Raw genomic sequence first — 25,379 nt, 5'->3', positions numbered from 1 at the left:
TTATTCAATTTTAAAAAAGTAATAGCAACTTCTCTAGGATTTCAGAGATCTGTACTCCTGTCAAAGATTCGAACGATGCCAGGTGGTGACTCCCATCACATGACTTTTACCCCGCATGGCCTGCGTAGGAAGGCAGAAGCATCTTGGAGAACGGGCATGTCCTCGTGACCATGGCAAAACCGCAAGAGGACACCAGGCCTGGGTTTGAACCCAGTGACTGTCACTCCCGAGTCCTGCTACAGCTAACACACAGCACACAGCAGCCGAGGCAGCAGGCAAGCGTGACCCCAAGGTGGGAGGGCCCTGTGTCTGGTGTGGTAGGCTCTGTGGACACCTGGGAGCAGACACAGCCCCACCTCTAAGAAGGGACAGCAGTCCTCGGGAACTCTCAGGGTTGGTAGGTGTACATTCTTACATTTCCTGGATAAACCTAAACGCTGCCAATTTTGTGAGACCCCAAATCAAAAGGTGTTCCAACTACAGGGCAAACTGCTTTGCCATTTGCCTTAAGCCAAGCAGGACGAGGTTTCCATGCCGATGGGGCCGGTGTGCTGTAGCGTGAGAACCACAGCGTGAGCTCCTGGGGTTTGCAGCACAAGCAGGCGTGCTACACTAATTATTTTCTTCTGGAGGAAATGACCTTGGCCTGCTGTGGACCCTCAGAAACGAATGCTTGGGCTACCCCAGCGGAAGACCCTCACCAAACGTTCAGGGGAATGTGGAATGAGTAGCAAGACGGGGTGTCATAGAGCCCCAGCCACCAAACAGTGCTGGCCCCAAGCCGTTTCCCCTCACGTTCCTTTCCTGTCTCTGTCATGTGCATTTCATGTACCTCAGCTCATTTCATGGTTCCATTCTGTCACCCACTACTGAGCACAAGTTGTGCTACTTAATGACATGAGTGCCACTGGGCCTGCAGATCACTGACAGCACCCAGGCAGCCCTCGAGGAGGACCAGGAACTCCCTCCAGGAGGGTCTCCCCACTGGGACTGGCGGCTCAGACGCCGGACTGCCTCCCCATGTTGGCCAGGAGACCCTGCTGCGTTCCATGTGTACTGAACAGAAAAGGCATTTGGGAGTGGGTGGGCAAGGACACGGTGCACCAGAATGGAAGTGTGATCTTTTGGGGGGGAAGCTGCCCAACATCAGAATTTCCTACGCCTGTGTGAGTTATGGTGGAAGGTGGGGTCAGTATGAGTTTCCTGTGGCTGCTTCGACAAATTACCACAAACTGTGGGGCTTTAAACAACACAAATGCATTCTCTCACAGTTCTGGAGGCCAGCAGTCCGCGGTCTCACTGGCATAAATCGAGGTCTTGTGGGGCCGTGCTTCTTCTGAAGCCTCAGTGGGAGGCTCCGTGTGCCTTTTCCAGCTTCTGGCAGCTGTCTGCAGTCCTTGGCTTGTGGCCACACCCCTCCAGTCTCAGCTTCTGTGGTCACTCTGCCTTCTGTGCATGTGACAAGTCTGACCCCGGTTCCCTGACAGGACCTTTAGGATGGCATCAGGGCCCACCGGATAAACCAGGATAACCTCCCCCAACTCAAGATCCTAAACGTCATCACATCTCAAAATGTTTTGCTGTATAAGGTAACACTGACAGGTTCCAGGGATAACAAATATTTTGTGAGCCATTACCCAGACTATCACAGGGCCCCTCAGTGAGCATGAATCCACATGCTGTTTATCCCAGAAATTTACTATTATTTTGTAAAATGATCTACCCTAGAAACTTATCAGTAGTGGTCTTTCAGCAAGACAGAGATGTATTTGAATGGGAGCTATTATCTCTGAAAACTCATTTCTTTTCTATAAGGAAAGCAAGACCTACCACTTAACTGAGTGTAAGTCCACATGGTGGGTGATCAGTATGGGCTGTTGTGCAGATAAATGTGTTTGGTGCATGATCATCAACCCTGCAACCAGACTAGACCAGAGCCCCATCTACCAGATTCCGGACGGGGCCAAATTGGCATTGCCACAATGTACCTAGTAACTAAAGGAAACTCTTCACCCTGTGGGCCCCATCCAAGGAGTGGAAGGGCTGGATGAGGGTAGAGAGTCATGGAGGCTCTTTCTGGTGGCCATGACACATGGGGTCAGCACGCTGTGTGGTCTCCAATACTCAGTAGGGGCGACCATGGAGCTGGGGTAAAGACTGCCATAGCTGAACCTGGAGAGGTCATGGTGCGAGAGTCCATTCTACTGGGCGAGTTGATTTATGGGCAAGAATCGGAAGCCTGACTCATGTCTGCCCTTTGTACACATTTTCCCCGCCCATCTGTCTGTCTTCCAGGCAGGAGATCCAGAACCCTTTTGAAACTGTTCTGCACGAGCATCTCAAATACATTCGGGCTGCTTATTCACATTTGTTCTATTCGCTGTGTCACCAGTGGGAGGAGCTTCATGTGCCATGAGTGACAGAGGCTGCAGAGATGTTCCCAAGGGACACAGGACTCCCTGTCAGATGCTGGTGCCAGGAATCTAGAGAAATGTAAATCAGGAAGTTTCCCCTTCCTGGAAAAAAACAAAAAATGGCTGCCACATGACAGAAAAGCCACATAACACGTTAGCAGGTGAATTAAGACACCTCTGCTGAGCGGCACCTGGGTGGCTCAGTGGTTAAGCGTCTGCCTTCGGCTCAGGTCATGATCCCGGGGTCCTGGGATCGAGCCCGTCGGGCTCCCTGCTCAGCGGGGAGCCTGCTTCTCCCTGACCCTCACCCAACTCATGCTCTCTCTCTCACTGTGTCTGTCAAATAAATAAAATCTTTAAAAAAAAAAAAAAAAAGACACCTCTGCTGAAATTAATCCTTCAGAAATGCCCTTTATTTTAGAAAGAAGTGAGGTTCAGTCACGAGTCAGCTATAAAAGTTGCCAGAACGTCCGTGAGAACATGGGCCTGAGCGGGGCGGTCACAGAGCCTTCAGCATGTGCTCCTGGACACTTTTTTTTTTTTTAACTTAGGCTCCACGTCCAGCACGGAGCCCAACGTGAGGTTTGAACTCACAACCCTGAGATCAAGAGTCGGACGCTTAACCGACTGAGCCAGCCAGGCGCCCCACTCCTGGACCCCTTTACAGGCATGCTCACCCCTCACAGCCACTCTGCTCCAGGAGCACAGAATGAGGCCTTCACCCCACTCTGACACTTACTGTGACCCACTGTCCCAGGTCAGGGTATGCGCACTGTCACTTCTTTTTCAAAGGACAAAGGCAGGAGAGTTAGCCATCAGTGGTCCTAAGGGTGGCGTCACTGTATTTTATGGTGAGTATTTCCAAAATCAGCAAAGTGGTACAGCCACGTCTTCCCAGTTTCTTCTTGTTCAATTCTGAGGGTTACCTCGAGAAATAGTTCTCACCTTAGAAACGGTTTAGAGTTTAAATGTTTTGTGTTAGGGCAGTTTTTAAAGAACCGTCACCTTTCCTCACGGATCTGCAGTTAGCAAACGGCCGACTAGTCTGCCAGAGAGACGGTCCCGCAATAAGGGACCATAACAAGGGCCGCTGGGTGGTGGCAGCCATTGCAGAGGCCTCATCAAGTGGGAGCGGAGCCCCCCTCCCTGCCCTGGGGCTGGTTTTCATGCCACCAAGCCAGCCCTGGGTGTCTGATGAGTGAGGCGGGGACACCAACTAATTTAGTCACGTCATGCTGTCTCTGTTGTTTGCTGCCTCATCCCTGGAGGGTGCTTTTGCTCGTGGGCTGTGGTGTGAAACCTTTCTGTTGTGTGTAAATGGGTGGCACAGGGCTTTCTGTTGGATGTAAACACGTAGCATTAAGACTTGCGTTCCCTCTTGCTGCTGGGCCACTCCTGCCCATGCCCTGGGGCCTGTCCCCAGGGTGGACATCTGGCTTCGGTGAGCGCTGTGTCCTCCTGTGGGTTTTCTGGCCTTCTGTGTACTCACACTAGCGCACGCACCTCTCTGAGCCTCCGTCCACGGTCTGCTCGGTGCTCTGGCATCTTCCCCTTGCGTGTCCACCACTTCTGTGCTTCCGGGAGCTAGCCTAGTGGTGTTCACAGGTGTAGAAATCTGTGTCTTTGTGCCTCCAAATTGATAACACATCCTTTGCCAAAGAGGTCTAGGCTTTCTCTCTCTTCCTCACATCTGACTCTGTTTACAGTTCTGTTAAACAGTGAATACAAGGCGCCTGGGTGGCTCAGTTGGTTAAGCGACTGCCTTCGGCTCAGGTCATGATCCTGGAGTCCCGGGATCGAGTCCCGCATCAGGCTCCCTGCTCGGCGGGGAGTCTGCTTCTCCCTCTGACGCTCCCCCATCTCATGCTCTCTCTGTCTCTATCTCATTCTCTCTCTCAAATAAATAAATAAATAAATAAATAAATAAATAAATAAATAAATAAACAAAAAAAACCAGTGAATACAAAAGACTATGTGTAAGGTTATGAATAGTAAAATGAGCACGGAAATATCTGTTTCCAGTTTATTTCTATAGTTATCTCTGAAGAATCTTCCATGCTCTCCCACCCTTCCCTCCCATACTCAGTGTTCTGAATTCTATCATCTTTTCCTTGCTTACTGATACATTATCAATACATGTTAATATAATAGTATATTGATACATTATGTGAGCATAAGCAATACAGCGTTGTTTCATGTGCTTTTAAACCTCCCAGAATGAAATCACACTCTCTTATTCCGTGACTTGCTTTTTCCCTCAACATCAGGCCCCGGAAGTGCCCTCCACCTCGTCCTGTCATCCCTAAGGGAGGAGGCGCTACAGGTACCCACACCCCACCACCGCCCTGCCCACTCTCCCTCTGAAGGGAGTCAGAGCTACTTCCACCTGCTGTTGCAAACACAGGCCCTCTGAGTGTCCTCATGCATTCACAGGAATTTCTCTAGGGCATATGCCTAGAGAAGGATTTTATGAACTACTTTGGCCCGATAGAAATTGAATGTTTTTTCACAAATTGGATTACTTCTCCCATCAAGACTGACACAAGATAAAAGAGAAAACCTGACTACTCTGAAAACTCATATATAAATTTAAAAAGCTAATTAACCTCTTCCCACACAGAAAGCACCAAGCTCAGAGAGTGTTACAACAAATCCAAGGAACTATTTCTAATCTAACACGAACTCTTCCAGGGATACAGAAAGATGGAGCATTCCTCAATTCATTTCTTTTTTTTTTTAAGATTTTATTTTTAAGTAATCTCTACCCTCAACATGGGGCCCAAACTCACGACCCCAAGATCAAGAGTGGTGCACCCACCGACTGAGCCAGCCAGGCGCCCCTCAGTTCATTTCTTAATACTAAAACAAACACCGGCAAGGACAAAAAAGAAAAAAAAAATCACATTTGCCAATACAGAAAACATCTTAGCAAAGATGTCTAAAAGTCTTCTGTTCAAAATTAGCTAAAACAAGCAACCCCCACCTCCCATTTCTCAGTTACCTCGGAAAAACCTTACCCTAACTGCTCGTAACTGTGGTAAGCAGTCCATTTCTGTACCTTCTTAGAGAAACAGACAGTGAAATTGGTGTTTCTTTACCGTTTTGCTGGGGGCAAAGGACAGAATGAGCATGTCCCATCTGTCACAGGCAGTGGCTCCGCCACGACGCAGGGCCTGTGGCTGACAGGGACACACAGACCTGGTAACCTAAAGCAGACAAGCTGGGGTCGTGGACGACGCAGCAAGGAAACCCGGGGATGGTCCTCGGCTGGTAGCTCGTCAGACCTCAGAAAGAAAAGATAAAATAACAGCGATTCACCTTCAGGCTGAAGGACTCAGTTCTCCGTCACCCACATTTAGAGCCACCAGCCCATCCTGACATCCAGGAAAGAACCATCAAGACCAGAAGAGGAGGCCACGACAGGACCCTGCGTGAGGCTCTTCCCTGCACCTGGCACGGCCCCGCCCTCTGCTTTCGCACCCTCTACTCTTGGCAGAATTCAACCCTTGTCTCTAAAGGGCAAGACTCATACTAATTTTTTTAAATAAAGTACACAAATAGATGTTGTCATTGCTTTTATTACTCATAGTTTAAGCAACATTTTATATATATATATATATATAAAAAGTCATTTTTAAAACAACCACATTTGCTAGAAAAGTGTCTTTTCCCTTGCACCACAGGTTTCTGCACTGACCACTGATACCTAGAGTCCTTCATATTAAATATATTATTAACGCGGGCACCAGGCAAAAGCTTAAGAACCTTTGAGTTTCCTACTTATAAATCCCCAAATAAATCCCACCCCTATGATATGGGTTACTAACATTAAAAACACTAAAAAATACACATTCATTTCACTTTTGCTAAATCCTTTTCTCTGTTTTCACATGACCAAAGATGTTGGCTTGGTTATGAATTCAGAAATGCTCCCAGAGTTCTTGATGATGATTCATAGAGAAACCTGAAACATAAAGAAAGATGATTAACAACAGAAATCAGCGACCAAAATACCCAAATGTACATTTTCACAAAATAAACCTAGAAATGTCTTGCAACGGAACACACACTCCGAGAGGCTGAAATAATCAGTAACTTTTACTGATTATTTCTCGTATGTGAGGTGGAGCAAGAATCCCCATCACTAGGAAACTGCACTTGAACAGGGCCGTCAATCACTGCTCCCGCGGCCACAGCAGTTCACCGAGTCCCCAAAGCACTCTTCACGCGAACAAAACACCAAGCCAGGTTTTCTGTAGGTGAACTCTTACTCACTCAGAAGTACTCTCATTTGTGAGGATCTAAACCGAGACTCAGATACAGGGAAGCCTCATAAACATGACAAGTACATTTCACAATCATGGGCTTTCTCTCCACAAAAACACAAGATAAATGAAAACTATTTATCCCAAGACTCACTATTACAATGACACCTACTCCAATCACTTCCCCTGGTCCTGCCCTACACACCTGTCCCAGAGAGCCAGGTTTGGGCTGAGACCACTCAAGACACGGGAAGTCCTCACACGGGCATTTGCAGGTGTGTGTTCCCTTCCACCACCTGGTAACCACGAGCGCCTCCAGCACTTCCCTCAGAGGGGATGCTGGCCCTGGACACAAACACCAGTCTCCATCCCCAGTGACGTCTCAGCTGATGCACTGTTCGGCGAGTGTCTGCCTGTGTCCTGCTCCTCGAGGAGACTAACCCACCACGTGGTCTACCACAGCCCTGCCTTGTATCAGTACAAACAGGCATATTACTAAATTCTCTACTAGCCTCATTAAAAGAGATCAGAAGAATAAGGTGAAGTTCATCTTAATACGTTTTATTTTACTCAATATACCCAAAATACATCAGCCTGCAATCAACAGAAAAATAACACCGGCATACTTTACAATGTTTCTTTCACACTATCTTCAGAACCCAGCATGCACTTAACACAGCATCTCAGGTCAGACTTGCCACATTTCACGTGTTCAATTTCTACATGTGACAAAGTGGCCACTGCAAGGCAGCACAGATCTAGAAAGATTTTGGGATTTTTTTCTCTTTACCTCTGGAATTCCATAATTTTATCCACAGACTTACTTAGGCGTGATTTCTTTTCCATTTAATCCTATCCAGAATTTAGTGAAACAAAAAAAAGAAATTTTAAAATTCCCCATTTCTTCAGTTTTGGGAAGTTTTCCCTATTATCTGTTAGATGACTGCTTTTCTTGGGTCTGTTTCTCACCTGTCTTTACCCTGTGACTCCTCTTCATCAGTAAGTCTGTGTTCTGAAGTACTACTCCAACGTGATCTTTTTTTTTTTTTATTAAAAGATTTTATTTATTTATTTGAGAGAGAGAATGAGAGAGAGCAAGCACATGAGAGGGGGTAGGGTCAGAGGGAGAAGCAGACTCCCTGCCGAGCAGGGAGCCCGATGCGGGACTCGATCCCGGGACTCCAGGATCATGACCTGAGCCAAAGGCAGTCGCTTAACCAACTGAGCCACCCAGGCGCCCCCCAACATGATCTTTCAGACCATCTGGAATCTGAGTCTCAGCAGTGACATCTCTCCAATACGTCAGGGACATTTTTAATTTAGGATTTTTCGTTCTACATCATCTTTTTGGGGTATAATGGATTTTTTTCTTTGGAGACTCTTATTATTGTCTGACTGGCCCACCAGTGTTACTTGAGCAATGGCTGTTCTGACTGTTCCTAACTGCTGGGCTACCCTACATGTGTGGCTGTTTTGTGTGTGCCCAACAGACACCTCGTGTAGAGGTGGGATGGTGAACGGTGAGAGGCACAGGCCCTGTGGAGGCCACCAGCGCAGCAGTGAGCTGGAAGGGACAGTGGCCAGTCTTAGCCAAATTACCTCCCTGGGCCAGCATTCTCATGTGTGACAAGACGTTTGAACCAAGTAATGTGCTCGCCTGCCTGAGCTCTCCAAGCCTTTAAGTCTATGTCAGAAGCCGAGTCTTCAGCCCACCATCAGGCCCCACCGCCTCCAGCAGACTGTGTTCATGTGCTGAAGAACATGCAACACGACCACAGCCACAGGAGGGGCAGACGGAATCAATTTTCTGAGAAAAACATTAATAAGATAAACAATGTCTGTTTTTATTTACATCTAGCTTTAATTTATCTACACCAATGTCCACTGGGCATTGATGATGAGGGAAGCATGCTTCTAAATGAGCTATAAAAAGCATCCAGTCCCAAAATCATTTTAAAAAGACTATTAAAATTTCATGGAGCAGAATAAAATGGTATTATTCATCAATACTTGATAACCAAAAAGAGGTGATTTCGTCAGGGAGAACGCCTTTCCTTCAAGGTCTAATAACAAGGTTTAATGCTGGGGGTTGCCCAGAACACTGTCAAAAGTTGCCTGCACATAGGCATAATTAATACTGGCAAGTAATTTGCTTATGATTACATTCCATTTACTCAGTGGGAAAAATTCATGATATAAACCTGAACCATAAGAAATATTTATACTTCTAAAATTTCTAATTATAAATTTATTGCTATTTTCATACTATTTATGAAAGTAATAAATATAACATACTTGACATTTAAATGCACCAGCGTGCTGGCAAACGTATGCCATTCCTCCTGAGAAAATACATCCAATCTACAGCATGCCATATTAGGTGAGGCAATTAAAGTGCAATGAGAAGCATTTTTTATTTGGCACCCAACAGACCAGTTAACAGAATACTAACACTGCTAGAGAGAAAAGTCGCTTATTCGTTAAGAAAACGTTCACTTCTGAATTAATGCCCCATTGCCTAAAATATTAACTGGACCAAAGGACTCCCAGAGTCTTAAAGATGTTAACTTGCCTTAATGTCTCTACCCCAACATCAAATCAGTAATATTTTCAATTTAGTCTTAAATGTCTATTTTCCATTAGATTGATTTTGTTTTAGACACTGGTTTTCTATAGTGTGGTTCTTGCACATTTAGGGAGCCCGAGTTTCATGGTCCAGTCCTATTTTCTTAAGATGTGTCCACCTTAAAGGGAAGAACTCTTTTTGCCATCTGTGAATCAGCTATTAAATATCCGCACAGAGCCCAACAGAAAGCTCGATCCCAAGACTCTGAGATCATGACCTGAGCCGAAACCAAGAGTCAGACCCTTAACTGACCTCGCCACCCAGGGGCCCCCAGTTTTGAACTTCTAAGGCCTTTTTTTCCCCTCTCAATATAACTAACACGATTCAAGTACTCAGCTTAAAACTCTGTGCAAGTGGAAAAAAAGAAATTTCTAAGAAGGAGCAAATGTCCCTGTTCCCTTACATCTTCACAATAGTATATACATACCATTCTATACCCAAAAAAACTTATCCTTGCAAATGTTATTTCTAAGAACAAAGAAATCCTGTAAAACGCTTGGACTTCTGGGGCATCTGGGTGGCTCCGTCTGCCTCTTGATTGCAGCTTGGGTCATGATCTCAGGGTCATGGGATCGAGCCCCACATTGGGCTCCTGGGCTGGGCATGGAGTCTGCCCAAGATTCTCCCTCTCCATCTGCCCCTACCCCAGCTCACACTCTCTAAATAAATAAATAAAATCTTTTACAAAAATGCCTGGACTTCTGAGATTGTTATATCCTATGAAAATAACTTATCATTTATATAGGTTGTAATTCTGATGTGCCTGGTAAAAATATTTACACTGCCGTAGGTTTTCTGAAATACAAACACTCCTCATTTCCTCCAGCTCAGAAGATCACTTCCCTCTTCCCCATAAGTGTCTAGAAATAAATAAGCTCATAAAACCTAAGAGTCTGTTGAGTTTCTCCTTCAAATATACAGCTGCAAACCCAACTTTATTAAAACCACCTGGTAAATATTCAATAATTTCTAGGATGAAGTATATAGTTGAACGCATTCCCTTTGCTCACAATGAGGTCATGCAAACCCCTATCTACCCCAGTGCCCAAGTCAATGCCCTGGTCCGTGGGAGCTTTCTCTTCCCGGTTCTGACCACTATAGAGACCACAGGCTTTGCAGAGACCCAGCCTTCTCCAGGAGACCCCAACAGTAAAGGCACCCCAGGCCACTGTCCCCACCAGGCCCCCCAGGGCGGCTGTCCAGCCAGCAGCTACCTGACTAGAACAGCACATGGAAGTTCACAGGATTGGCAGAGGGCCCCAGCTTTGGTTCCAGCAGCTCCCCTGGCACCTCCCCTGCCTCCTGGAGACTGGATATCCAGTGAATCCCATCAGAAGGCCTCAGGACTTCTCCATCCATGGAACAGTCTCAGTCCTGGGGTGTGTATCGTCCCTAGCAACAGAGTTGCTCCTCACATCTGCCTTTCCTCTCTGCTTTGGAGTTCGCTTTAACTCTCACTAGCCGATAGCTCGTTACACTGGCGCCCTGATAAGAATTTCTGACATTGAGATTTTCCTGTCCTAGTCACTGTGTGGTTTCTGCCTTCTAACTGAAATGCCACAAATACCCAGGAAACACTTGCTAAAGGAGGCTGGTACAGTTGTCTTAATACCAGACAAAACGGACTTTCTGGGTAAAGCATTACTAGAGATAAAGAGAGACCCTTCGTAAAAATAAAAGGGTCAATTCATCAAGAAGATATAGGGATTCTAAATTCATATGCACCTAATATCAGGATCACAAAAGATAAGCAAAATCCCTCTTATCAGAAATGCAGATCCAGTAGGCAGAAAATCATTAAGAACACAGTTGAACTCAACAGCACCATCAATCAACTGCATACAATTAATAACAGTGTATAAAATATTTACCACAACCAGCTGGGATTTATTCTAGGTATGCAAGGCTGGTTCAACATTCAAAAACCACTGAGTGTAATCCATCACAAGACTCAAGAAGAAACAGCGTATGATCACATCAGTAGATGCAGAAAAACATTTGACTAAATCCAACACCCATTCATGATAAAAAGTCTCAGTAAATTAGGAATAGAAGGGAACTTCTTCAACTTGATGAAGAACATCCACAAAATATCGGCAGCTCACGTCAAACTTAATGGTGAGAAACTAGAAGTTTTCCCTCCCACTAAGATCAGGAACAAGGCGAGGATGCCCGCTCTCATCACTGCTTTTCAACACTGCACTGGAAGTCCTAGCTAATGCAGTGAGAAAAGGAAAGAAAAGGTAAACAGAGAAGAGAGAAAACAGTCTTTGTTCATAAATTAGCAATTTAGGGTTTTCAAAGCCTTTCTGCAAAGGAGAAAGTAGCTAAGAAAAGTGGCTACTTTCCGAGGCATACATAAAACTATTACCTAGTTCAGAGGTCTGTTAACACTTAACGTTCTGAAGTTCACAAAACAGTAAGAAAAACACTGTTTTTGCTATTGATCTGAGAATCAAACACAGCTAATAGCAGAGTCTACAGGAAGTTGTACAGCTTGTCAGACGCCAAACCTAACAAAGGCACTCGGCCAGAGGAGCCCAGTGAACACCTGCCTCAGAGCAGTCCCTGTGGCAGCAACGGGCCACCCAGGAAGCAAGAAATGACCAGTATTTCCTCAAAAGTCTGGAGGAACCTTTCCCATCCTCATTGTGGATGCCTGGGGCCTGGGCAATTATGTCTTAGAAATTTGAAGCCTATCGTTTCAAAAACATAGCAAACCACTCAAAATAATCTGTCTAGTTTTAAAACCATATAAAATAAGTTTGTATGTCTTTATTTTTCTGGAGTAGAATTTACCAGATGACAATTTTGTTTTTGAAGACAAATTAGGGAGTAAATTAAACACACGCTCAAGGGGTTTTCCAACAGAGCCGTTTCTGTGCTTACAAGCCTGTTTTCTCACTGCCTGGCTGTTAAGTAGCAGCAAAGAGAATAGGATCTGAAATGTATCTACGGAGTAGTATAACTCTCAGAAAAGTCCATCTGGAGCACGTCTAGTGCTTTACCTCTCCGTGCTGTCCTCGTCCAGAGTGATCTCCATGAACGTCTTCAGTTTTCTGTGAACAGTGGCTGCAACATCCTTCACTTTTGAACTCCTCTGTTTACCTACAGAAAAGTTACAGTAAAGACAGAGAAAAGATTTTAACACCACCACTGCAGTGTTAAAGCAAGCACACTCTGGGTGCCTGGGTGGCTCAGTCGGTTAAGCGACTGCCTTCGGCTCAGGCCATGATCCTGGAGTCCCGGGATCGAGTCCCGCGTCGGGCTCCCTGCTCAGCGGGGAGTCTGCTTCTCCCTCTGACACTCCTCCCTCTCATGCTATCCTTCTCTCTCCCTCTCAATAAATAAAATCTTTTTAAAAATAAATAAATAGGGCGCCTGGGTGGCTCAGTCGGTTAAGCGACTGCCTTCGGCTCAGGTCATGATCCTGGAGTCCCGGGATCGAGTCCCGCGTCGGGCTCCCTGCTCGGCGGGGAGTCTGCTTTTCCCTCTCCCGCTCCCCACTCTTGTGCTCTCTCTCTCTCTCAAATAAATAAATAAAATCTTAAAAAACTCTGCTATCAATGTGGGTACAAGTTCAGTAAGACTGAGCCACCCCACCCTTCAAGTTAATCTACCCATTGACCTGTGTAATAGTAATCGTCCCGACAGGGATGTGAGAAGATCAAGCAGACGTTTTCGGAGGAACCCCATTAGCTCTGAGGGACAGCTCCAATGGACATGATCCCATGAGTTCTGTCTATACCATCAGAGACCTGATCCTCACCTGGACCTCCACCACAGATAACAACTACCATGTTTCAGTGTCATCACTGTGCGGCACAAATTTAAGTACCTATTAAGTACTAGGTGCTCATCAGCACCATACCTCCCACCCTCACTCCTTCACATGGGGAATGTCCCCTCATTCTCCAGACCTCAACTCAGGTGAAAGTCCCTTAGAGAAGTCTTTTCTGATGTCCAGCATGGGTAACACTAGTCACAAAGTATTATCCTAAACCCGTAGACATGCCGTGCATTAGAGCTTACGGGGAGAGCTTGTTTTAATGGGAGCCCTCTTTGGGGGCACCTGGGTGGCCCAGTCATTAAGCGTCTGCCTTCGGCTCAGGTCATGATCTCAGGGTCCTGGGATCGAGCCCCGCATCGGGCTCCCTGCTCTGTGGGAAGCCTGCTTCTCCCTCTCCCCACTGCTTGTGTTCCCTCTCTCGCTGTCTCTCTCTCTCTCTCAAATAAATAAATAAAATCTAAAAAAAAAAATAGGAGCCCTCTTTGTCTATAATACATTACATCTTAGAAAATGATTTCAACATTAGTAAAACTGAGTAAAAAATACAGAAACTTAACAGTAATACGCAGAGACATTACTGCATTTTATATTGAGGTGAGCATTTCATAGGCATCTCCAACTACTTTTCCAGTACTGTTTCAACTGGCTGGGATATTCAAAACACGCAAGTATAAGGCTTAAGTAAAAAAGCAGATACATTAAGTATTAACACCAAAAACCCACCCATCATGAGCAAAAATAAATTCAGATTTTTAAGCACAGGGAACACATGACAAATCAATAGAAATTGAATTCTGAGGCACAGAGAGGGACATGTAATGGGTCCAATGGGGGAAGGCGACAGGTGGACAGGACCAGTTTCTAGGCTAGTGCAGGGTCAGCTGAGCAGAGGGAGCCCAGCAGACGGCGTGTGCTCAGAGCATGGGACGACAGGCTGCAAGAGCTGGGGGAGTCTGACTGGCAGGGGACATGGCAACAAGGAACCGAGTTCTCAAACATCCTGTAACAGTTCTGTATGAGATCACACCCAGCAATATCCCAGACGGTAGAAGAGAAAGTTTAACCAACCTTTATTAATAACCAAAATAATATGCATAACAGCTGTGAGACACACAATGCCTTCAATATCATCAGAAGTAACACATGCCTTTAATTCATCTAAAAATGACCTGCAAAAAAAATTAATAAAAATCCGTAATTATTCTATAGTATATATGCTAATACTTTATAGAAAAGACTAAGATAGCCAAGATTCATCAACTACCATGAATTCTAGCTTTCAGGTAGTGGGAAGTTGATTAAACTCTTCTCATACTTTTCACTATAAGCATGCCAAATCACAGCACAGGTAAGATATTAACATAAGATGATGTTGCTAGAAAGAGAATAGGGACGTTCTGGTAACCGAGAAAAGCTACTCTGTATACCCACAATGCACACAAAAAAGATTTCATATCACTGAAAATAACTCGTGGATGCTAAATACGATGCTTTTAACGTTTTCATTGACTGTATCTACTACTGCAGTTCCTCAGGTATCAGACAACTGCGAAACCTTTCCTTCTCTACTCCACCAGTCCTGAGTGTGCCACAACAATCCCTGGGCTTCAGCCAAGGGACACACGGGCAGCACCGTGCGCCAAGAAACCACGCTGGCATTGAACCCAGGCAGGTGTTCGGCGTATCCTTAGTAAGAAGTATTCTACTACACAGCGACATTTTAAATGTTTCCCTCCAGCTGAATTTTAGTTATGGTAAGCATAACCAGGGACTTTTCGGATGGATGTATTTGACAGAAAGTTTGAATTTCTCTTTGTAGAAGTATAATGCAAAATTTTTGAAAAATGCAACTATTTTTAATTGCTGATGAGAGAAAATTCTAGGAAACATTTTTCTCATGGGAAAAAAAGCACCTTTGAGAAATTTTGAGAGCTGAAGGAATACAGCAAAATCTACTGAGAGCTTCTAGTCACAAGGAGAATCTCAGGACAGTAAAGAGAACATGGTTACCTGATCACATCCGGAGACTTCATTATCATTCCTATTAAACACCTTGAAAATGGTGGGAGGTCTGAAAGAACCTCAGGGGTGGTGAGCTCTTCCATATTAGAAACCTAAAAAGAAGTTCCAAATCAGTAATTTCTAAATTGAGACTGAGACAGACTAGTAACTTGTTTTATACCGCTGTGGGTTTTCAACCAGAAACTAAAAAGAATAGTTTTTATTAACTGTTGAAATATCTATAGTAATTATGATTATTATTGTAGACAGGGGTATATTATTCATTGGACAGAAGTGAAAAGATAAAAACGTTCAACAAACCTTTTCTCAGACAGCCTGTAATGCGGGAGCACTCTCTGTAAATAATGTGCTTTTATGCAGGTCTAACTGGCTGTTGTTAATCATCCAGGATCGGGTTTTCTCAGTCTCAGCATGACCGACATCCTGGACTGAATAATTCCTTGCTGTGGGCCATCCTTTGCACTGCAGGGTGTTGAGCAGCATCCTTGGCCTCCACCCAGCAGATCCCAGTAGTACCCCCTCCCCAGCACTGCCAGTTTCTTCTGGAGAACCACCCACGGTGCAATAATGTTGGTCTGGACCCACGTAAGGGGCTCTGGATTTATGCCCCTCATCACCAACCTTACAAGTTTAAAGTCATCCATTAGTGGCGAATGAACTCCACATGCAAATGGCTCCTTGGAAAATCTAAATCCAAAACCCTGCTCTGGAAGGGGTGGGGGCTGGGGGGGGTGGGGAGGGTTATGTCTTTGTTGTCTGATCCCCCCCATCTCCTCCTCACTCCATCCACCTTTATACATCCCATACTGTCTCTCGTCTACTTCTCGGCCATCAGGGGACTCGACTCAGGTATAACTACACAGTACTTCTAAACAGCCTTTCCATATGCCCTCTGGAGGATTCATAATACTAATTTGGATATTAAAGTCCAATCATTATTATGTTTGAAATAGCTGTTTCTCATTAAAATGCTTTACATCTTAAATGTTGTGAATGCATTTCTGATATAGACAAATGATTATTGACTAGTTAAAATAAAATGTATCTTGGGGCGCCTGGGTGGCTCAGTCGGTTAAGTGTCCGACTCTTGGTTTCAGCTCAGGTCATGACCTCAGGGTCGTAGATCCAGCCCTGCGTCGGGCTCTGTGCTCAGTGCGGAGATTGCTTCAGATCCCCTCTCCCTCTCCCTCCTGCTTATTCTCTCTCTCTCTCAAATGAGTATGAATAAATAAAATCTTTTAAAAAATGTATCTTGAGATTTTTAGCATATGTAGCAGTAAGATATAACAGCACAGAGTAGGAGAATGCTAATCGGAAGAACATTGTTACAAGACTCTTACGATGCACAGGCATACCGTAATTTCTTAGGGAGATTGATGAGTTAAATATGCATACTAAAATGAAACCTAAAACAATTACACAAAGGACAATATAAAGTGAACAGAGAAGATAAAACGGAACAGTACAAACACCTGATTCATCAAGAAATGGCAGGAAAAGAAGAAAAGTAGGGGGACTAATAGAAAACAAACATCAAAATTGTCAAATTAAATACAAACATCGATGGTTTCATTAAAATCAAATGGGCTAAGCACCCCAGGTAAAAGGCAGAGACTAGACCCCCCCAAAAAAAGGCATGCCCATGTGGTGATTATAGAAAACACTTTGAACATGTAGAAAAACATGCTGAAACTAAAAGCCGTCTCTTAAACTATCAGACAGCCAATGCATCAGACAGCCAATGCATCAGAAAGACACAGCAGTCCTGAGCATGTATGCACCTAACAACAAAGCTCCTACAGACATTATTAACGGAAATTAACGGAAAGAGACAAGTCCACCACGGTGCTAAACTCTCATTAGTGGAACAAGTAGACAAATCAGTAAGGAGACAGAAGAGAGGTCGGCAAACATGTTTTATAAAGTAGTAAAATATATCAGATTTGTGGGCAAAACAGTCTCTGTCAGGACTACTCAACTCTGCAGTTACGGACAAAGCAGCCAAGGAAATTTGTAAATGTTGGGCGTGGCTGTGCTCTAATAGAAGTTCCTTTACAAAAACAGACAGTGAGTCATGTTTGTCCACAGGCCATTAATTGATTTATTTATAGTTGTTAGCTATAAAGCTCAATGGAGTAAATAAATTCTAGTTCTTATTCCATGTATAATTCCATCTTTATCTAGTAACTAGATCCTTGGTTAGGATAAGATCCTAAACCAAGCTTTAAGCTTTAAGGAGGGCCTTAAATTCCATTAAGTTTTTTAGCAATTTAGTTGGCTGTTTTTATACTCATGGTCTTACGGTACAGAATTTATATAACACAATGCCACTGTCAGATGCCCTCTTCTCATACTGAGAAAATCGATCATCACCTTTCTACCTTCTAAGTCACTACTCCGGAGTGCGCCTTCCCTCAGTGCCTCAAGGATCTCACTGGAGAAACAGCTTTCTGTTCGGATCTGAATTATCATCCTGGTTTTGTTGATCTTTACCCAAGTAGGCTAACCGTAAGAACTATGCAACTGCTAGGAAAACAGCCAGTCCTTTACAGAGTAGGAATGAATAAGTTATCTGTTTAAACTGATATCAGAGGTTCAAATTTCCTATGCTGAGACATGAAAAAGAAACGTAAGGCCGTCAGACGTGAAGTACCCCAAACTGCACTGTCAGGCCATGCTGCATCCTGCTAACCACTGACCATGGCTGCTTTCGCCTTGTCAGGAGAGAAGAGTCTTAAGAAATATATCAACTCATGTTGATACCCAAAATGCAAGAAGGAAAAAAAAAAGTTCACGATGGAACGACTCACTGGGTCTTAATCAAAATGGCAACACCCTTAACAAAATTCTCCAGTAGTCACATGACTCAAGTCATCAGCCAGCTACGAACTGTGAGGGGCAGTGGCTGGAGAAGCAGGACACCTATTAAACTCTGGGCTCTTAAAAAATACTTGGGAATAAAACTAATGATGTAATGTATGGGGATTAACATAAGAATAAAAAAATTAAAAAAAAATACTTGGGAAAACATGAAAATGTGCTTCTAGGAGAGAAGAGTATGTTGAATGGTCAGAAGCAGACATGGTGGGGCGCCTGGGTGGCTCAGTCGTTAGGCGTCTGCCTTCGGCTCAGGTCATGGTCCCAGGGTCCTGGGATCGAGCCCTGCATCGGGCTCCTTGCTCCGCGGGAAGCCTGCTTCTCCCTCTCCCACTCCCCCTGCTTGTGTTCCCTCTCTCGTTGTGTCTCTCTCTGTCAAATGAATAAATAAAATCTTTAAAAAGAAAAAAGAAGCAGACATGGTGGTTTCAGGATGAGCAGACCTCACCTTCCGTAGTTGGTGACTTATCTCCACCACAGATGCAGCAATCACAGTCGAGAGCATGCCCCGATGGACGGGCGTGTCCATGTGCCAAGACTGAACGGTCATTATAAATTCATGGAGAGAACTCTGAACTGAATAAAGAAGCTACAAGAAAACACACCAGTCATTTCTTAGTGGTTAAAAAAAGACACTTTACAGGAGTATTCCTACTGTCCTCCCCAGAGTTTCAGGAATCCCATTCTTGTTTGCCCTTTATCAACACCCAATCCTTCCCTTCCCGTTGCTGACTCAGATCTCCTTACTATCTCCCCTTGTCACGTACAAATAATCAAAATCAGCATTCTCAAAAGTGTATTTTAGTTGGAAAACTCTATGAAATAACAATTGGGCATTCACAAGCCAGTTGCAATCAGTTATGTGTTTCCTGTCCTGCCAGGCAGAAGACTCTTGCTGCTGGCCTGTTGACCTGGGCTCATTAAAACCTGTTCCAAGACTAAGAGTCAAAGGTGGGCTCTTGGCCCGCCTGCCCCAGGTGCAGACAGCACCACTTCTCTGACTGCGCCATGCTCTGAAAAAGGTCAGCAAGCACCACTTGCAAGACAGCACCTGGTAATTATCTCCCATACTGAGGCGCACCCCACCCAACAGCCCAGTGGCACAAGTGAATGCCAGCCGAGCCTGTGTGTGAGGTGACACGTCCCCATGCACCCCTGTCCGCTTGGTGAGCACTGTCTGTCTAGTGACTAACAGCCCATCCTGGGAAGGCGTGAGTACCCGCAGGCCTTCTTCTGGTTGCTTCCTGAAGCTCCGGGCCATACATTCCAACAGTTTCTGAAATACTTTCTGGACCATATCAAACAGCGTTGCAACTTCTTCGTCTGAGTCTGGTTTCTGCATCAAGGAATTTCCGGTTACCTCTTTCAGAATGCCCAGAAGTAATGACACATAAAAGAAGCCCTTCACTAGAAAGAATATTAGAAAAATCAGTTAACTAACCACAAAATTTAGCTGAAATTATTACATTTTTCACACAACACATGTGTATTATGGTAACTGGAAAGAAACTGTTACTGGCAAGCCAATACCAGGTCGATCAGATTAATCTAAATTTTAACACACAGGGGCGCCTGGGTGGCTCAGTCAGTTAAACGTCTGCCTTCGGCTCAGGTCATGATCCAGGGTCCTGGGACTGAGCCCTGTGTAGGGCTCCCTGCTCAGTGGGGAGTCTGCTTCTCCCTCTCCCTCCCCCGGCTTATGCTCTCTCACTCACTCTCTGTCTCAAATAAATAAAATATTTTTAAAAAATAAATTTTAACACACATAAATTTTATTTACTTTTATTTATTTATTTATTTTTTAAGATTTTATTTGACAGAGAGAGACACGGTGAGAGCAGGAACACAAACAGGGGCAGAGGGAGAGGGAGAAGCAGGCTTCCCGCCGAACAGGGAGCCCGATGCGGGGCTCAATCCCAGGACCCTGGGATCATGACCCGAGCCAAAGGCAGACGCTTAATGACTGAGCCACCCAGGCGCCCTAACACACATAGATTTTAAAATAAATAAATAAAATTTAAAAACCTTCTCCTTTTAAATATAACACCAATACCTTCAACAACAATAACAGTATATTTAAGTTGATCATTAAGAACTGGGCTCACTACACATGTGGACAGTGTGGCCCCTTGATCACATGGATTTTTTCTCACATAATGGCAACATTAACACCAGCTCTACTGTCACAAGTCTAAGAAGGATGGCCCAAGAGCTTTCAAAATGTGATTTACAAATGTCATAGGCCAACTCTGCTAAATTTCTAACATTCTGTAGTTTATCGTTGTCTTTCTCTTCTGAATCACTTCCTTTACTGTGTTGCATTAATTTGGTAAAGTGTTGGGGCGCCTGGGTGGCTCAGATGGTTAAGTGTCTGCCTTTGGCTCAGGTCATGATCTCAGTGTCGTGAGATCAAGCCCCACGTCGGGCTCCATGCTGGGGGTGTGGAGCCTGCTTGGGATTCTCTCTCTGTGCTCCCTCCCCTCCCACCCCTGCTTACACAACCTCTCCCTCAAATAAATAAATCTTTAAACAAAACAAACAAAAACAAAAAAAAAACCCAGAGCCAGGGGTCTCACCCTCCAGAAGCTTCTCAAGCATCATCACTGTTTCTTACTTCTCTCTGGACCCTCACGCTGCCTGACACTCACTGACTGACCTTTTTGAGGTCTGTGTGCATTAGTGCCTCCCCATTTAGACAGCACGCTCTCCCTGGGCAGGAGCCATGCTGCATGATTCTTTCTTGTATACATTTAAAAATATATACTACGTAAACATACAAACTATATACTACATATATAAACACATATATAAATTATATAAAATGTGTATCTATGTTTTTAAAACTTGTCATATGGGAAAGCACAGAAATAATGTTCCTCATTAATAGACTATTATCTAGGTGAAAAAGAGGTATGACCTCTTTGACCTTATATAGGAATCATATGACCTTACACAGGAAATGGACCATGCAAAGAACCTCAGTTTAGAAAACAAATTAGTAAGATATAGTAAGCTCTGCAAGAGACAGAGATAAGAACTAACCCCAAACCCAAATTTACCTGCTAAAGTAAGTAAAATAACTGGTTATGTTCCAGTCAAGTTTACCCCTCAAAAGGTCTATGGAACTACCAGAATCAACAAGGTTTCTAAAATCACTGCAAACATAATAGAAACTTTCAACAAATGAATCTCTCTTATTTAAAGGCAGAGGGACACACACTCTGCACACATGCAAGTCACTTCAATGGGCAGTAAAGCATGCCAGGCTCTGAAATCAAAGTACGGACAGCTCAGAGGAGGCCGATGTGCTGAAGATGAGAGGCCCAGCAAACAAGAGTGCTGCCCTTTTTCAACCATCCTCAAGGTCACAGTGTATGGGGAACCACACACTTAACCGGTATAACTATTGACAAAAATTGGAAAAGCTAAAAACTGTAATTCAAAGCTATTTCATTATATTCAAGCACTGTGTTCCTTATAACCAAATATACATAGACAGTGGTTAAGTAAAGTACAACACATTACTAAAGATAAGTCAGAAATTCACAGCCACACAGAATAGATGCCCCTGACTCTGGAAGTTCTTGCTTCTCCAGAGGGAAGCGGTCCAAAGCAATTGCGGGGAGTGATGTCAGCCCCCAGGGACGGCATCTGCAAACAAGCAGAAGCTCACTCACTACCCCAGCCCATGGCAGCAGCCGCAGGGAGCAGCGCAGCATGGGGGTCCGTGGACCCCGGCCTCCTCTGCTCTGCCTCAGCCTGTCATTTGTTCCCCCCTGCAAGTCCCTCTGGCCCAGCCCCCCCAGGCTCCATGCCAGTGGCCCATCCACCTTTCAGTTAGGACAAACCCCTAGGTTTACTGTCCTTACTCCTTGTTTACTAGAAATGTAACCTCCCTTTTTAAATGGGCTGGTTACTTTCTGGAGGACTACCATCTCCTAGTGCTCCGGCACACAGCGCTATCTTAACCACCTGCCCCAGACGGTCTTTTCCCACAGGCCCTGTCGCTTTTCAGTCCCTGATTTTGCAGAACACACAGTGTTTTTTCAAGACGTATGCACTGCATTACAGCTGAGACACCTGCTCTTGTGTGAGCTTAGGTTTTTTACATTTGGGTTATGGATGGGGACTCCGCTCTACTCAAGGACACCTCCTCTAGAACATGCACTTCAGCATGAAGAATGCCATATTATAATATTAGTGATATAAATGTGATTGGTTTTATAATTAGAAAGTTTTATTAGGACTCTTCCAAGTAGAGCAAGAAGCCCCGTGAACAACAGACCCTGGGTATGCCTCGCTAAGCTGCTAAGTATGATCCTACTTGCGACAGGGTTACAAAGGATGGCCACGGTTGACGCTCCCCGGGAGCCTCTAATTGTTGGAATGTATAGAAGCAAAGATCATTTCAGTTTGGTTCAGGTATAAAGTCAGCAGCTTCAGGCCTTATTTCTGGGGAACAGATACCTCTATGTAATGAAACTAGCAACATCAGAGATCTAAAATTCAAGTTACCTCCTTGGAAATGGAAATTTTATAATGGAAATTTTATAAATACTAAAAGTAGAGTCAGTCCTTAGGAGAAAGAATTCCTAAATGCTAAATGAAGTTTTAAAAAATACAAATCATTTTTCATTGTTTCAGTCATTAAACTTAAGTTAAAAATGTTTTCACAACAGAAAGGAAAAATGATAAAACACTGAACGAAGAAAAGCCAGATTCTGAAACAAACAGTGTTTGTTCTGGCTGATGCTCAGTCTTTACCTGTGGGTCTTTAAAACAACTCATACCCGACCTTGCGTGTACTACAGGCTTCAAGAAATGCACACTTGAGGCGGCAGAGCAGAGCGGATGACACCCAAGCACCGGCCCCACCGGCCGACCCCGGAGTCTGCTACATGACAACATTCAGCACCACCAGGGACTCACTGCAAACTTAACTGCGGATTCACTGACTCTGTGTCCAAATCGTAACACTGCATCTACAAATGATAAAGTCATTCTCAATGTCCTCTGGCAGATATGTAGGTTTAAAGAAACTTAAATACTGCGTTTTCAAGTCTCTAATACAGATAGCAGAAACAACCAGATGTAGCGTCAGATCACAGAAACAGTTTTATGAGCCAGTGGGTGCTGCGTGAGGAGGGGGGGGCGCCACAGGCCAGCAGTACTCTCCTCAGCCAAACTATGGGGAGAGGCAGAGGACAAAGCCTGGGTCACTCCCCGACTCCTCAGGCCATCCCGAGATGGGGCTGTGAGAGTCTGGCCCTGGGCCCTGGTCAGGCCACTCCAGGTAATCACGCAGCCCAGGCCCGCGCCCAGACCACCTGGAAGGAGGCTGATCTCTCACTCACTCACTCATTTAACACAGCGCCTACCATGCAGCAAGCACAGATGCCATGGTATCAGTTACTGCAGGTTCCACTGTCACCCTGTCCTCGGGGTAACAGCAACTTCCCAGTGGTCCTAAGGGGGGCACTGAACAACCCGACTTACGCTCCCCATGTGGTGAGCAGACAGGTTCGGGGCTGCCACTGCACTAACCACCACAAGGCAAAGTCACCTGACAACCAGGCAAACCACTGGGAGAAGAATCCATGAGAGAAACTCCGGACTCAGGCACGCCTGACACCAAAAACACCTTTGAACTTCCCGGTCGCATCAGCCTATGAATTCCTTTTTGGTATGAGCTAGTTTGTGTTACATATCTGTCACCCGAAAGCAAGAGTCCCAGTCAGCAAAGTGACGGAAGGTGAGAGGGACTGGTTTGATTATTAATTGCTCTAAACGAGTCCTTTAATGAATGAAGTGTACCTGTTTGCATGATTCGGAGACTCCATTGTAAAAGTTGTATCTGAAACTTGTAATCGCCAAGGCCAACCATCACAACATCCTTACATACTGTCAGGTAGGTCTGTAAGAGACACAGATGTGCGGTGTGATTTACAAGAAACTGAGAGCCAAAAAAGGAAAAGGTAATCATGCAGCCCGCGCCCAGACCACCTGGAAGGAGGCTGATCTCTCAGCCTGGTGAAGCTTCTAATATCTGACTGTACTACTAATTATCTCCTAAAGCAAGTGTTTACAAAGATGTTTTACAAAGGAATCTTCATAAAGATACATTAGTTCTCATTTTTATTTCCACAAGAAATCTGGAAACCGATTTTATGTCATTCCACAAACATTAATGAAAACCTATTACATGCAAGGTGTAAAACTCCATAAATATTATGCGGTTTATGTTTTGGGAAAAGACAAACTCTGGGTGTTGAAATGACGCTATATTGAAGAAGAGCAACACTACTGTCCAAAGTTACAACTTTAAAATAGAAAATAAAATCTGGAAGCACATCACAGACTTGGTGAAGAGAAAGTTTCCATGTTTTAAGACTTCTAACCTGGATGATTTGCTGATAAACAACCCTATGAAGCTTGAGATATTCTTCTTCTTGATCTTGAATGAAAGACAGAACTTTGTTTTCTAACCAAAACCCAGTCTCTTCCAAAATGGACAGGTAAACTTTCCCTTCTGAGCAGAACTGTCCAACAACAGAAAGACAAATTAGTAATGGAACCAGCTCTGCCAAAAGACTTGTATTCAGTCGCACACTCAGGGACAGACTCACCTGGTGCTGAAGATGAATACTCAGCCGGCAGTGGAGGCTGAAGGCTCGCAGGGCCACTGCTTCATTAAAGTTATGAGGTTTCCCACCTGGCAACTGCAAAATTGATTCCAGATCGGCCTGCAAAATAAAAGAACCTGTGGCCATGTTCCGACTACTAAGTCACTACCACACCATATAAGTGAGGATATTCTGAAGAACCTGACACGTAGCTACAGTTGGAGGTGATCTAATAACACAACAAAACTGAGAAATGTACAGTTTTCCCTTCCTCCCCCCAAAAGATCCTCCCTTCTAGGTTACTCATTTATTTAATTTATATTTTTTTGTTTCAAATTTTTATTTAAATTCTAGGTAGTTAACATATAGCATAATATTGGTTTCATGAGTAGATCCTCCCTTCTAAAGGACAAGATAAAATCTCTTAACAGTTGTTGCTCAGGAAACTGTCAGGATCAAGCACACAAAGCATCTGCCCCTGGGGCAAACTGTGACCTGCTCCCAGCCAGGGGGCTATGAGCCCAGGCCATCAAAGGAAAGAGAAAGAAAGGCAGTTCCTCGGGAGAACAATGTTCTCCCACCCAGGCAGGGCCAGAGCCTCAGCTTGCCCACAGCTCCCTAACCCTGTACCTTAAAAGGAGGAGTGCCTTAGAGTTGGGAAGTGTCGGGGAGCATGTGTTTGGTTGTCACATGGACAGGGAGTAGGGCTACCATCTGTGTCCCTACTAGCGAAGCCTGAAGGGGAACGCGCCCACCCACCTT

At 44.7% G+C, this 25,379-nt stretch overlaps 1 protein-coding gene across 7 annotated transcripts in view; it reads right to left on the bottom strand.

The window, feature by feature from the left end:
• Window positions 1-5,976: 5,976 nt before the first annotated feature.
• The window catches only part of NCAPG2 (non-SMC condensin II complex subunit G2), a 65,974-nt gene continuing 46,571 nt past the window's right edge, over window positions 5,977-25,379 (bottom strand). For 6 of the 7 annotated variants that reach the window (XM_064575643.1, XM_064575647.1, XM_064575642.1 and 3 more), the window contains 9 exons: window positions 24,621-24,737; window positions 24,393-24,533; window positions 23,809-23,908; window positions 19,214-19,401; window positions 18,443-18,583; window positions 15,106-15,209; window positions 14,164-14,264; window positions 12,314-12,413; window positions 5,977-6,378 (listed from right to left, as the gene is read on the bottom strand). In XM_064575643.1, the coding sequence (XP_064431713.1) occupies window positions 6,327-6,378; window positions 12,314-12,413; window positions 14,164-14,264; window positions 15,106-15,209; window positions 18,443-18,583; window positions 19,214-19,401; window positions 23,809-23,908; window positions 24,393-24,533; window positions 24,621-24,737 (1,044 nt within the window). In that variant the 3' untranslated portion in view covers window positions 5,977-6,326. Of the gene's footprint in view, window positions 6,379-12,313; window positions 12,414-14,163; window positions 14,265-15,105; window positions 15,210-18,442; window positions 18,584-19,213; window positions 19,402-22,821; window positions 22,977-23,808; window positions 23,909-24,392; window positions 24,534-24,620; window positions 24,738-25,379 lie in introns of those variants that run through there. The other variant, XM_064575648.1, reaches the window with a different exon arrangement.

Source organism: Mirounga angustirostris, unplaced genomic scaffold (assembly GCF_029215605.1).
Source record: "Mirounga angustirostris isolate CCGP_5_RB_7025 unplaced genomic scaffold, mMirAng1.0.hap1 SCAF_12, whole genome shotgun sequence".
NCBI classification, from domain to species: Eukaryota; Metazoa; Chordata; class Mammalia; order Carnivora; family Phocidae; genus Mirounga; species Mirounga angustirostris.
This window is presented reverse-complemented; position numbering and strand designations above follow the sequence as displayed.